The sequence below is a fragment of the Sinocyclocheilus grahami genome, unplaced genomic scaffold, assembly GCF_001515645.1.
Source record: "Sinocyclocheilus grahami isolate Dianchi unplaced genomic scaffold, SAMN03320097.WGS_v1.1 scaffold710.1, whole genome shotgun sequence".
Lineage (NCBI taxonomy): Eukaryota > Metazoa > Chordata > Actinopteri > Cypriniformes > Cyprinidae > Sinocyclocheilus > Sinocyclocheilus grahami.
Window position 1 is genome coordinate 538,769 of NW_015505889.1, and position 15,458 is coordinate 554,226.

The 15,458-nt window shown below is 40.9% G+C and overlaps 1 protein-coding gene across 1 annotated transcript; it reads right to left on the minus strand.

Annotated features, from left to right (window-relative positions):
• Nucleotides 1–51: 51 nt before the first annotated feature.
• LOC107560117 (muscarinic acetylcholine receptor M4-like) lies at nucleotides 52–14,273 on the minus strand. Its single transcript, XM_016244194.1, has 2 exons — nucleotides 13,945–14,273; nucleotides 52–3,930 (listed from the first exon to the last, which is right to left on the minus strand). The coding sequence occupies exons 1-2, from the start codon at nucleotides 13,997–13,999 to the stop codon at nucleotides 2,444–2,446; spliced, it is 1,542 nt and encodes a 513-aa protein (XP_016099680.1). The 5' UTR covers nucleotides 14,000–14,273; the 3' UTR covers nucleotides 52–2,443.
• Between the last annotated feature and the right edge of the window lie 1,185 nt (nucleotides 14,274–15,458).

A 15,458-nucleotide genomic window follows, 5' to 3' on the forward strand; every position in this document is an offset into this window, starting at 1 on the left:
AAGAATAAGCATTCTCCTCTCCTTCTGGTCAGTGCGCTTAAGATCTTTATTAAGCTTTATGCAATAGAAAAAGAAGCATACACTCTTATGTACACTGGCTCTTTAAGGGCAGTGGTAGATAAGTCAATAATTACAGTGTGTTCATTCCATCAGCTTCACTGGGGTAATAAACATTGACTGCCCTTCAGCAGGTACAGTTAAATGGGGGATGTATTTATTAATCCCTATAATAATTTACATTTTATAAACATTTGAAGTGGCCGAAAGGAAAGCGGGCATGATGGGCAAAGTCATTTTGCTGTATTGGTCATCTAATAGATTCAAAGGTTTGACCTTTGCTTTTTTCAGAATGGCAGAAGAACAATATTTAGTAACCGATCGGATTGCATGATTGAATTTCTTTAGTACAGTTACAAAAGGAGTTAGTTTCATAACTCTCTTAGAGATAATGATATTCCAATGTGACGTTTGCATCACAGTTGGGGATACTTTTTATAAAAGCACATCTTCGAATGAGTAAGATTTGTAGTGAACAGCCTGCTTCAACACAGTTCATGTATCAGAAGAAGACCAAAGCAATTGGCAATTCGAAAACATTCAGAAAAATGGAAATCTGGTTTTAATTTCTATTTCAATGGCACAATAGTCACTTAGTATTAATAGTCTGTCTTTACTGCTCATTAAAAAGAGAGCCAGGGCTGGTTTGGAGATACAGACGCTATGAATGGAAATTTGATGTGTATATATGAGGTAGAAACATGAAAACAAACCCAAGACGTTGGAGAGGTAAGTCTCTGCATCTTATCATGATGCTAATGAATGAATAACCTCTCTTGCAGACCAGGCCTAATAACAGACCAGAGCGCCACGACCTCTTTGGTTTAATGCTTTAAAGTCTGTAATTGCTGAAACTGGCAGCTTGTGAATAATGTAACAACATGAGCCCTAACACATCAACACGTCTCCCTCTGTGCTAATTCTGACCACATGTTCTCAAACTAACTGGGAGATCATTCCTTCTGGTTTACATGCTGCAGTTTCATCAGTTACAAACTGTATTTAAATACAAACTAGGCGAAATTATATTGCACCATGAGAAAACGATATTATGAAGTGGGCATCTACTAAATCAACATTGTGTTTTACAGAGGAAATAAAACCAATTTTCCATTTCTCAAATTTACGTACAATCCCCTAATTTAAATTAAATGCTTGAAATTTAACATCTTATAAACAGGTTAAATAAATGTACTTGTCTTCTACTGGTTTTTTCCCCCCGAAGTATCTCACAAATTATAAATGGTTTCAACAGTTTTGCATACAGACAACAATACATTTAATATTTAATCTGTAAAATCACACGAAGATCACCAGCTAAATACAAGAGGAACACAAACATCCAGACATCAAATGCAGGGAAGAAATAATACTTTCAAGAGCATATATTCATCATCACCAAACATATTTACACACCTCTGCAAGATCAAACCTTTACAGTGACATTTGACATTTCTCAGCTCAGTATAGAGTGTCTCATCCCATTTAAAGTCTATAATGCTTATCCCAATCCATTGAGGAGATCCTTTTGAATCTTGACCTATTCCAGAACCTCAAGAGGATCACGCTGAGGATAATGATGACTAACTTCTCTCAAGCTGAACCACATGCCCTGAATTTGTCGCTCTGAATGTAATGGACTACACAGCTGTTGTGGTCAGCAAGCAGCTGCAATCTTATGACTTCATTTGGAAAGTGGAAGGTGCAGGTATAGGAAACTGAATCTCACTCGGGAGAACTATGCTTTCTGGGACAGTCAAACAGAAAGCTTTTCCATATGTTATCGGTTCTGGTTGTGATATGTTCTCCAATCACATCTTCTTCACCTCTGTATGACGAATCTGCATTCTGTCACAGAAGTCTGGGTCAGAAACAGTGTTAATACTAACCAAAAGGACTTGATTGATACCATTTGTGCTGTACTGGGAATTTAAGTGAATCAATAAAATCCTGTAATTCATCAAGTCTCTTTTGGGTTATATTTGCTGTGATTCTCTCTCTTCACGTTTGGGAATAATGAGCCATGACTGTCCTCTCTAAAGCAATGTCATCTTCACATTACTGTACTGCAAAATTCCAATGGTCTTAGCAGTGCAGCAATGATCAGATTACTGGAAAAGTAATTTGCTTCATGACCTCAGCTTGATTTCTTCAGTGATTCAGTCTCTTGTCCATTGTTCCATCATCTTCTTGTAAACACTGATTCCTTAAAACTTAAACTTTTGGTTGTGACACACTGTTTCAGCATTATGGGACTATGAAGCCTCACAATGTACTGCACAGTGCCTTCCAAAGTTTCAAAGGTATTAGGGCCAGAAGAGCCGGGACAGCCATTGTACCTTCCATATCATACCCTCCATCTCCGCTGGCTGCTTCTTCCCTTAGTTCATCTGGTGCCGATGTTCTTATACTGGCACATGAGCAGGTTTTTGAAGGTCTTTTTGAAGGTGGCGTTACAGAGTGCATAGCAAGCGGGGTTGATGGTGCTGTTGACGTAGCAGAGCCAGTAGCCAATGGCCCAGACTGTGTCTGGAACGCACGAATGGCAGAACGTGCTGATTAAAACCATCACATTGTATGGCGTCCATGTGATAATAAAGGCCAGCAGGATGGCGAAGATTGTCTTTGTCACTTTCTTCTCTCGTGCCGCCATCTGCCTTTTCCTCTTCACCTGGCTGCGGGCGATGCTGGCAAACTTGCGCACCACTGTGCGGGGACGGCTCACGGGGATGGAGCGCCTCTCGCCGGTACTGTTCGGTGGGACGATCTCGATGGCTGTGATGCACTCGTCTCCTGCTTGTTTGGTGACTATCTTGATCTTGGACCATTTGGATTGAGGGTTGACTTTAGGGGCGGCTGCCGGAGCGGGTGTCAGACCGGCCTCTGAAGTCACCTCACTGTTCGCTCGTTCTTTAGGCTCTTTAGGTGCTATGCTGGCCGTGCTGGACTCATTCGAGCTCTCCTTCTCCTCCGGCTGCACGCAGGAGTCGGCTTTAGCGGACACCACAGACTCGTCTAGTTTGCCGTTCTTCATGGTGTCCACCGTAGAACAGGTATCCAGGCTGGGCTTAGGAGGAGACTGGTTGTTGTTGTTCTGCTTCAAGATGTGACTCTTGAGTAGGCCACTAGACTTCGGGCCTTTCTTCTCCTTCTTGGCCTCAGGCTTCTGCTTGGACACACGGCTGCGGCTGGCCAGAGAGATGTGCACATAAAGCACCGTCATGATGACCACTGGCAGGTAGAACGCAGCGATGGCCGTGCCGAACGTGGCCGCGGGGTTGGAAAGGAACTGGATGTAACATTCGCCAGGCGCCACGGTCCGTTCTCCGACGATGAACTGCCAGAACAGGATAGCGGGAGCCCACAGGATGAAAGACAGGATCCAGGCGGAGGCAATCATGAGGCCGGCCATCTTGGTGGTTCTGCGTGTGGGATAACTCAGGGGTTTGGTCACACAGAAGTATCGGTCGAAGCTGATGATTAACAGGTTCATGACAGAAGCGTTGCTGACCACGTAATCCAGCGCGAGCCACAGGTCACACACAACAGGGCCGAGCGGCCAGTAGCCCTTGATGATGTAGACGGTGTAAAGGTTCATGGAGAACACACCTATGATGAGATCTGCACAGGCCAGGCTGAAGAGGAAGTAGTTGTTAACGGTCTTGAGATGTCGATTGACCTTTATTGAGAGCATGACGAGGATGTTGCCCACAACAGTGACAAAACTGAGGGATCCTGTGACCAGTGCGATGAAGACCATCTCCACCGTCTTATAGGGGCTGTCGCCGTCTGCCTCAACCGCTGCACATGAGCCATTGGTGCTGCCGCTGTCACAACTGAAGTTGGCATCACTGGATACATTGCTCAACGAGCCTGAAATATAACACACAACAGATAAATAAATGATTTCAGAATGTGTGGATGCAATCCTTTAAACAAATCATAGACTGATAAAAATACAGGCAGTGTTTGCATATGGAGGAACAGCATGACATTCATTATGATGCATACTACTGCAGAGCATTCATTTGCATCCTGAAATATAAATATGCTGTTTATATTAAAAGGAAGAGACCCAGTTCTCCATGACTTCTGTAATCGTGCCCATATGGAAAGAAAGAAATCGGTGAGGAAAATCCTTTGGGATACTCTTGTACATTTGTTTGGTAGAATGTGACCCAGCTGGCAAGAAGTAATTCAACAGCTCTGAAATCACTTAGAGCTGTTACAGTTGTCATGAATCATACAGCCCTATACATCTAAGTCTAATTTACTTGTTTTTTTTCTTGCAGTTTTGCAGGATTGTGGAGCCTGGAATCAAACATTAATTCAAACATTTCTTCTTCTTGAACGGTGTCTGGTGTTCTGCTGAATTTAAGTGACAGTCTTTAAATAATTCCTACAGAATACCAAAATGCTTTGATTCATATAAAACTGTGCAAACTCCATCATCTATCTAACCTCTGGCACTAACATCTGACCAAAGAATGGTCATTAGGGTCAAAAAACAATGTACTTATATGGTATTTATTTTTTATGTTAATTTATGCAAAATGAGTTTTGTTCAGTGTTATTATTAAATACAAACCAGATGTTTTCCGTCAATTATTATGAAATATTTGGTAACAATAAGGTTCAATTCATTAAAATTAGTTAATGAAATAAACATATGTAAACAAACATATATTAAAAACATAAATACATATTGTATATAAACAATATAGTATACCTTTTGGTTAATACCCCTTTTAACATGTAATGTTCTATAAATTAACATGAATGCATTATGAACAAACATTAATTGACAATAAATAATGATATATTTATAAAATAGCATTAACTCAAATTAATACATGGGGTAAAAATTGTTGTTCATTGTTAGTTCATGACACCTAATGCACTAATTGAAGCTTATTCTAAAATGTTACCAAATAATTACTGAGCATTCAGGCGTTAGGCTGAGCAGTCTCAGGTGAAGAAAAGATTAATTAAATCCTCATGATTAATAACATGCTCATGTTTTATTCAGATACACAAGCTTGACTCTCTTGAAAGCTGCCCTGTCGTTAAATTTAACTGACCCCCTGGGCTTCCTAATGAGCTGAGCTGTTCAGGAACAATTCAAGACAATTATTTGACATGGAACCCTGGGAACCTTAGTGTTGAGAAAAAATAACCATCTCAAGCCTGTGAATCCACACCTCTATACACTCATTTACTATTTGCACACAGTCCATGAAATTAATATTTATATTGCTTCTTTATCACACATATTCAAGTAAGGATCTTGTTTTATAAGATACTGAGGGTTTTGGCATGCCATTGTGAATGTGAACGTGGGTTGCATTCCTACAGGTTTCGTCATGATGCATGCTAAACTTTACGAAAGGCAAGAAAAAGGCAAGTAAAAAACACATAAAAAACATAGCAATTCTTTTGAATGCATAATTGTGAGAAGGTTTTGCTTTCAGGTTATGAATCATCTATCGCCATAACCTTCAAGTATACTGAGAAGCCGTCCTGTTCATACTGAAAGTATTAATGTGCAAAAACCTGTTTAAGGCGACTCACTAAATGCCCAAAATACAGTAAAGCAATGAACGCAAATATCTTTAAGTGTTTGACTCTCTTTACCATTGCCCTTTTACATTTCTAGAGAGTTGTTTCTGTCATATCTTTTGAAGGTTGCCATCTTCTGGATAACCAGAGAAACTACAACCCATCACCATGAATAAACACGGCTAAAGACTTGCGAAGTCTGCCTCCCTAAATTATTAAATGCTTTAAACTACTCTTGATGAGTAAAGACATAAAAAAATCTTTATTACTATTCGATCTGAAATCAGTTTCCCACCAGAGGAAGGACCCCGACCCAGCCCCTCTCTTTATCTTTATTCTCTCTTAAAGGCACCTGACTGATCATCAGCAGGCATCAAAGCGCTGCCACACTCTGGATGGCCAGACACCACATATCCTATTCCTTTTGAAAGCTACTGCCAAACAGACACACATTCTCTCTTCCTCGCTCATGCCAAAACAGATCACACTTCTTAAAGACTGTGGCCATTGGGTGCATTCAGTACCTGGGCAGTCGTGGCCTAATGGTTAGACAGTCAGATTTGTAACCCGAAGGTTGCGGGCTCGAGTCTCAGGTCCAGCAGGAATTGTCGGTGGGGGAGGGAATAACCAGCACTCTCTTCCACCTTCAATACCACGACTGAAGTGAGACCAACTGCAGCAATATAGCTGCCCACTGCTCCGGGTGTGTGTTCACTACTGTGTATGTGTGCACAATGCAGAGCACAAATTCTGAGTATGGATCACCATACTTTGCCACACGTCACTTCACTCACTCACTCATTAGAAAGTTGATATGGTCTGGCTCTGTATTTTCCCCTCGGGTGCAGGTGATTCAGGGAGAGCTAGGATTCTTTACCCCTTATCAAATATGAATCAGCAATTACTCAACTGTGGATTCGAGCAGAGCGGAAAGATAAGTGCCAAGCCTCATTAAATATGAATCAAGAATATTCATCTGATATCATTGTGGGAGAAAGCACTCCAGGACTGTTTTATTTAGCTTTCTTGTACAATTTGACTGTACACAAGCCCCAAAGCCTAAAACCCCAATACTCCAGTGAAGCAGAACAGCTGAGGACTGATTAAGTGTGTCATGCTGCTACAGAGCCAGGTAGGGCTGCACGATTATGACAAAAATCACAATTGTCGATTATTCCCTTGAAATTGTAATTGCAATTATTAATTACGATTATCACAATTTACATTGAATGATGTTATATCATTGTTTGAAGCAACCGCATGCCATATTTTATATAAGTGAACTTTGAACGATTAATTGCCGCTTTGAACGATTACATAATTGTGACATCCGTAATTGTAATCGCAATTAGAAATTTGATTAATTGTGCAGCCCTAGAGCCAGGGTTAGTATATTTTATTCTTTTTTCATTTCTATTTTAGTTTAGTTTATAGTTTTTAAATTTCAGTTTATTTAGTTTTTATTTTAATTTGAGTATTTTAAGGCAGCCAAAATTAATGCACTGATTAGTATCATTTAATAAAAAAAATCTTTCTGTTCTACTGTCAGTACAGTAAAAGAGCAGACAGAAGCTATTTCTCAGACAACATCAGCACAATGTGTCAAAAAAGGGCAGAATCTCATCACACCACACACAACACACATGCACATGCTCTGTTGCACACATCACACGCATGCATCGCAGAACCAGAGGCAGGGTGAGGCTCGCTCACATACACAAGTCCTGCACGTATGGCCAGTTGAAAAGCTCCACCACATCTCTGTAAGATCAGCTTCGGTTGAAAGCTTGACTTTTCTGCCTGGCTTCCTCTGATCTGATCTGGCAGTTTGTCATTAAAAATCTCACAGTTGGAATCAGAATTCATAAACGGAATAATACCAGTAGAAAGCCTAGCATTCAAAAATGAAAATCTGTGTACACAAACAGTCTGAGACACAGTCGTCCTCAAAGCGAATGTATAATGAGACATTCAATGTCAAGACAAATCACTCTCTCTGATGGCTGCATTTTCTTAGTGTGTGCTTTACATTCAATGATATTTATTTCTTTCCATAGGTCTGTGTAAAGTTTTTTTTTCACCCATGAAGACCTTTATAAAACACTGTCCTCTCAATGTTGCACGGAAACGTCACCTGAAAGAGCCGGCGATGTTTATGTTTGTTTGTTTTGTATGAGGGGTTTCCCCTCTCCTGAAGGTTAATATTCAGAGAGTCAAAGCTCTTTGAGGATGGACTGACATTTGTGTGCTGAGAGGGTGGCTGAGCTTTGAACTAGCACAATACGGCACTGACTCTCATGTCAGGAGATAAAAACAGTCTGGAACATTTCGACATGCTGACAAACATCTCAGCAAAGCCTGCACTAAACATTAGATTCTTGCTGTTACCAGTGGATTTTGAACAGATTGCGCAATTGCAGTAAAGTGGTGCTATGCAGCTTCATTGAAACTGATGGCAAGCAAAGCCACCACCCTCCTCCTCCAAACCGCAGCTGATTCTATCTGGGCCATTTTTTTGCAGTTTGCATCCGATGGGCGGAACTGAATATCCATAACGGAGACAGGCAGTCGATCTCAAATTAACCAATGATTCCCGTATCTCACTGCATGATGAATATCTGCCGCAGACAGCGTGCGCTACTGAAACCGGACACTCAAACATACATCTACTTATAGTCCAAGAATAAAATATTGTGTGAGGAACTGTGAAAGCTTATTCATGGATTCGATCTGGGATTTTTTTTTAAAAGGGCCAACAACAAACATACACTAAACCACACCAACATCTAGTAGTTTTAACCTACCATAAATGCATGATGCAGCCTCAAAATGGCTAAACAATTATTACATGCACAATTAATCAAGTATGAGCGGCATCTCTTTTTTTGTGATGGGATCTCATTCTGAAGTTCTCACACAGCTGTGGCTGTGGAGCAGGATGCAGATGCAGAGAGGGTGATCAGTGCTCAGCCTGCAGCAGTGAGATATGAGGGGTCTGATCTCAGCTGGCTCTCAGCACCGCAGCAGCTCCGTGCCTGATCACAGCCCCATGCCAACACCACACAGATGTATTCCTCTGCCTCATTCTGTGTTCCTCAGCTCAATGTCCTAAGCGAGTCGATACAGGACCTGCTTGACAGAGCTTTGAAAAACAATACCCGTCAAAACCGGTCTAGAGTTACCAAGAGGACAGTAATCTGTGTCTACAGAATGACCCCAGAGTGGTCACTGTGAGAGCAGTGATATGTCACTGATGTGTTAAGACGTTATTAATAGTGCTCATTTCTAACCGAACACCATTAGGCTGAAGCAGAGCTCCATAGCTTATATAATCATAATAATTAATCTACTTTTACCCGCCCTCACCTCTACTCATATCTCTCTCTGGTCACATTCTGCACATTAACTCCTTATTGATGACCCTTATCTCTCCCTCTCTCTCGAGCACATTCGCTCTGTTTGACGTCTTTTGTGCAAGTCAGTTATTAAATATATGTGGTTAGTCTGACAAAAAAATCTGAAACACAAACCAAATCCTTCTAAATATACTCAAAACTGACATAACAAATCATAATAATAAATATAATAAATCATAAATAGCCATTATGTAATATTGCATATACAGTTACAGTATAAAAAGAGCTTTAAAACCATAAATAATTATAGATCATTACTGCTCTTTTTTTTAAGAAGTATTAGAAAAAACAGAGAACAAAACTACTAGAATCACCAGGTATTCTGTCACACCTTAACAGTGTTTGAGTCAGTACCTTCAAAAGCCTGTTATTGTTCATTGGAGACTCTGACTTCTTTCTGCACTGATGCTAGGCATTTTGGCTGTTTGGCTGCGTGTACAGTGAGGCGGTGACATCTTGTCAGAAATACAGTGAAAGACGTTTCCAGAGTCTCCTAAGCGAGTCACAAACCGAGACTTTTATATAAGCTGTCATTCTCTCCGCTGTGTGTCTCCTGTGCTAAGCACTGGGATGCAGAAGACAGCAGCTGTTGCTCCAACACTTCTCTGCTTCACACACACACACTGGCACACTCTTACATGTTCATAAAGCTAAACACTTCTACTTTTAAATTTAATTGAATGACAAGAACAGGAAGGGAGTCAACTCAGCTGCAGAGGATTTGACTATGGATGTAGTCACACACGCTTGTCTGCACAAACAAATGCATGCACACCAACAAACACACGGATGATGCTCATTTAGTGACTCTATTGGGACTAAAAGCAGAAAGCCTCCAGTTACCAGCTGGCAGCTCGAAACATAAAGCCATCTGCTACCAAATATACTTTTCCCCACCAGTATAACAAAAATCACACATGAATATCTGTGAATTATCATAAACATCTATAACAATGTGTCAGCATACGAATAACAAGCTGAAAGCTTCCATTTAACCATCAAAAAAGTTTTTAATTAGTGTTTTAGTGTGGTGCAGCCTGTCTTTCCAGGACATTTTTCCAATTTTCATTGGGACCAGCAATGGAAAGCATCTTTGGCAATCAAAAGTTAGAGTTCGTTAACAAGGCAACCAAGACACACAGACAAATACACAGACGGCGCACAGGCCTCAGCAGATTCGGACAGACATCGCAGTGGGAGTGTGTGTGGGCTGCTTTGTGGTCTGTTCATCAGACTCCTCCTTTGATTCTGCTATGTGCTCGTTATAAGATCCCCCATACTGGCCACTGGCAAACTAATGACTCTCCTTCTCTCTCCCACACTAACCTGATCTCATGAAAGTGAGTATAAATAGTACGGCAAATAAAAATGAAAACTCGTGATATTGATACGCAAAAATGGACTTTGGCGTGTATATGCTACGCGATGGGTAAGATTAGGGTTGTGGGGTAGATGCGTATCATATGTACGCGAAAACTGTGTATCATATGCACGCCAACAAATTTCGTATCATATGTGCGCAAAAACTGCGTATTATATGCACGCTAAACATGTGCATAGCATATACACGCCAAAGTCTATTTTTGCGTATCAATACCACGAGTTTTCGTTTTTATTTGGTGTACTATTTATACGCATTTTCATGAGACCAGGCTCCCCACACTCACAAACACACACAATTCTAATTCTCTGCTAATTCTCTGAATATTGGATCAAAATCAGGCACAATGCCCTGCTGTGCTACAGTTTAGCAGCGCTGATTAAGCTGATCAGCACACAGATGAGCAAAACATCAAAAGCACCGTGACAAGTGACGCGGCAACCTTATATCAGTCATAGGCTTGACAACACATTTTAATGTGAGGTTTTAAACAACTAGAGAAGTATTCTAGATGTTTCTGATTGGCAGATACAGTGGGGAAAAAAAAGTATTTAGTCAGCCACCAATTGTGCAAGTTCTCCCACTTAAAAAGATGAGAGAGGCCTGTAATTTTCATCATAGGTATACCTCAACTATGAGAGACAAAATGAGAAAAAAAATCCAGAAAATCACATTGTAGGATTTTTAAAGAATTTATTTGCAAATTATGGTGGAAAACAAGTATTTGGTCAAAGAGAGATGGCGATGTGGGTGATGGTTTCCTGGTAACTGTGCCATCCTGAGTGGCATGAAAAGAACATTTGCAATTATTTACACACACCGGCCCACAACTCACACAGTTATCAGCATTATCCTCTCCAGTAGGTGAAAACAAATTTGTCTAAGTCAGTGTCTGATGACTTCCAGTGGCATTCATTATGGATACAGTAAGTGCAAAGTCCAGCATTGCTTTTCTCCCAAGGTGCTGAAAGATACAATAAACTCCATTAATACGTCAATTTGAGTCAACTCCCATGAGAAATGAATCCACATGTATGAAAACTCTGGAGATTACATACATAACAATTATACTAAATCAACCCAATCTGAACTCTTGGCATGCTACAGTCACAGCTGATCCCCAAACCTACAAGAATCAACCCAGGAAAACAAAAAGAGATGGATTTGAGATGGTTTCAGAAGATGTGACTGGTTGAAATCCTTGTTGTAATGATAAATAAAATCTCATTACTATCAGTGCTTAAATGCACAGTTTCATAATCTGAGGTCTAAATTTGTACTGTATGTACCCTCAAAGCAATTTGGTGCATGCTGACTGTAGAGGGCGCCATTTGGGATCAGAATCTGTTTTAATGTCCCATGAGAGGCTGCACATGATGTTATAACTATCCACTCAAGTCGTCTGTACAGAAATGATATACTGACAACTAAAATGTGCTGCGTCTGATGAAATATTTAGTCTAAAGGTGTCACAGGTGATGCAACTGTTGGTGACCAGTGGCAGGATGCTCAGGGCTTTGTTTAGAGCTACAAGCCAATCCTGCTGCTTCAGCTGTTATAGCTGTGTTCTCTCTCCCTGTTGAGATCCCACAGAGAACTGGCTGTGTCTCCAGGCATTTTATTCTTTTCTGAGTGTTTGTGTGTGAGTGTAACAGGGTAAAACAGCAGTATAGCGACACACTTTCTTCTGTGAAACTGGGTTAACACCCAGCCAGAGACAAAGAGAGCAAGAGTGAGGGAGAGGAAGAGTGAGAAAGCCCGACAGAGAGAGAGAGAGACAGACTTTCACTCTGGGGGATTCTTCTAGTACTTTACCAGTTCACACAGTGAGAATCATGGTCACAGAATCAAAGAGCCGTCATCATGCGCAGCAGTGAGATGTGATTGAGTCGGTCAGAGATAATGGAACTGAGAGATTTGTATTCCTTTAAAACGCTCTCCAAGTGAACGGTGACTGATGCTCAGTCTTTTAGTTTCCTTATCCCATGTTCAGTGCCCCAAAATGTCTATGTTTTCTGTTTTAATGTCAGTTTGGAGAGAGGAGTCTGTGCAAGTATCTGAGGGGGAATGTGTGTCTGCTCTGTGAGCTTCTTATGAGCTTAAATGGCAAATTTGAGAACTGGACCCAATGCACAGAGTATTTAGATCAAATATAAACGTGCATTCTCTACTGCATATGGGATTTTTGATGGTTCATTGAAAGTGAGGCATTACTGAGCAGGGTTTACTTTTCCCACTTTCTCGTCTATTTCATCTATTTAAAACCAGAACAGAACAGGTGGAACAGACAGAAAGTCATTGCATGTTCAAATATACATTATATGTGTATATAGATTGATTGGGAGAGAGAGAGAGACACAGAGAGCGAGGGAGAGGGAGGGGGAGCGAGAGATTTTAAGATTTTTTTCACAATTTGATTGTGCATCAAGCTTCACAGACGAAAATACAAAGTAAATGTTGTGGTGGGGGTATAACATTGGGCTGTGTTACTACTCTGCATTAATCATAAAGCACAAGCTACAGAAAGAGACCACAGAGGCTTGAGAATCAGGTTCTTATAGATCAGTTAACAGAGTGGCAGAGACCCCAAACGCCAAACCAATAGTGAATTGGCCAGAAATGCCTTTCTGCCTAAAACCTACACTAATCTACATGTAAACATAAACAGTAATCTCACCTAAATGTCAATCAGCCCTTGTCAAATCCACCCTCAGCCAATGCATCAGGACATCCAGCAAAAATCACCACAAAATCACTCATCAGTCACACACACATACACACACTAGGCTTAAGTTGTTTAATGTTTAAATTCATTTTTTCCCCTGCAAAACCATTACAGTAACTACATACACAAAAACATAAATGGAATAGGATATAATCATACAGTTTTTTGTTTGGAGCAAATTAGAGCCAAAACTGTTTACGGTAAAAGCCTTTGTTTTAATAACACAAATAAACCATTTTATTTAACTGTATCTAGAATTAACAAAAGCACCATGGCATGAATGCAGTCACAGACAGTCGGTGTTTCTTCACAATCTTGTTCTATTTTACCATGTAATGTTTAATTTGAGTAAAATATTTCAGATTGAATTTACTTACATGTATGTTTCTCGAGATTTTAGAATTTGGGCTACATTTTTTGTTGTTCCCAATCTTTGCCTTGAGGTACATAGTGAATGGGATAAACAGGTTTAGCCATTTTGCTGGTGTTTGTAAGTACCATTAATACTTATTTCATATGCTTTTCCAGCTCATACTGACACGAGGTGTAAATGGACCTACAAAATTACATAAACTACTTAGACAATAACAGAAACCCTGAACATATGCATCGTGTAACAATTGGGTTTTTTGTTGGAATAACACCACTACATTCACAAATGTGTTACTTTGGACATGGTCTCAGTATGTGTACTCACACAATGCACACATTCATCGTAAATTTCTGTTGTGATAAGAGTACCCCTATCTTTTCTAACTCTTTGGTGTCATACTGTATTAAGCTTGCCGCCTTCACTCGCAACTTACCGTTGAAGTTCCAGGGCGCGAGACCCTCTGCTCCAGTGCTGTTAGTTAAATTCATGTTGCATGATTTAAAAAATGCTCAGCCAGCCAGAAGAAAAAAGAAAAAGAATCCACCCTTCCTCCTTCACTCCGTCAAGTTCTTCCTCAAGATTATTAGAAGGGCTGTCCTCATGTTGCGCGGGAGCACTTTGTTTTTCACATCATGCGCTCTTTACGCGCGAGGCTCTCGCCAGCGGTGAGGAGCTCATTAAGTCTCTGACCATCGCGACTGGCTGCTCACCTAAACACACCTCGAGCGAATGGTTTTCTCTAGATCTAGTCGGTTTACAATCCGCCAGATGTGGCTCCCATCTGCGCGAGCGCCTCTGATCTCTTTCCAGGAGTTTAGCGCGCGGCTGAGGCAGCAGACTTTCAATGATGTCATCCACCTCCAGCCAATCACCTGAGAGTCCGCAGGTTCGACTGAATCAACCTAGAGCTAGTACTGTCCTGTGAACCCAGCGCCGTCTGTTCCCGCACACTCTAAAGCATCCGTCCAGATAAATGACAAACACACCTACACTTCACTTACAAGCAAGTAGGATAGTAGTAATTCGGAAAAGAAAATTTGTGTTGCTCCTCGACAGACTGCGCTCTGAAAATACCCAAATGAAATTCCTTTAAAACGTCGAGCCAATGACTGTCATTGCATAATTCATTCATTGAGTAAAACTATGAAGTCAAGGGCTTGGAAGAGTGTTTTTGTCCCACTCCATAATTTAGAGTTAATAGTCTTTAAAAACGTTTACAACCAGATCGTCTTAGTATTCCAGTTATTTAAAAAGACGCTCACATAGTACAGTTTAAAGGGGTCAATGCGATTTCAAATTTTTCCTTTCTCTTTGGAGTGTTACAAGCTCTTGGTGCATAAAGAAGATCTGTAAAGATGCAAAGACTAAAGTCTCAAATCCAAAGAGATATTCTTTATAAAAATTAAGAGTCAACCACACCTACCTAAAACGGCTCCTTCTAACACGCCCCCACATATCTACCTCACGATGTGGGAAGATTTGCATAACGCCGCCCAAATGTTCACGCAAAGAAAGAAGGCGTAACTTTTATTCTCGCTGTAGTATTGTTGTTGCCGCTGCCATGTCGTGAAGTCGCTGTGTGATTCGTTGTGAAAGCGAAACTACTTTGTTTGGTCTTCCAAAAGAAGACAATATCCGCTTCGTCATGCCTGGAGCTGATCCGTGCTGGTTGTTGAGGAAATACTACAACTTCGCGCTGTGGATCGCCGGATCGGCTTTCACCGTGGACGAAGCGGAGTCCAGCCCGGGGTCGTCATATGTGGTTGCCGCAAGCCCTCCGGCCGCTCCTCACTTTACCCCCCGGCCTCTGCTCACTGTAGGCCGCCGTGTGTGACGCTGTTTCGTTGTGAAAGCGAAACTACTTTGTTTGGTCTTCCAAAAATAGACACGACTAGAAATCAGTGGTTAAGTTGTATTTACTTACAACACTGTTCCAGAACAGTTCAA

What these genes read in the sequence shown, in the direction of transcription:
- LOC107560117 (XM_016244194.1), bottom strand. Translation starts at nt 13,999, where the DNA reads ATGAATTTAACTAACAGCACTGGAGCAGAGGGTCTCGCGCCCTGGAAC. An exon ending in CGCGCCCTGGAACTTCAACG is followed by an intron (nt 3,931 to 13,944) that starts GTAAGTTGCGAG and finishes GTTATATTTCAG; the next exon opens with GCTCGTTGAGCAATGTATCC.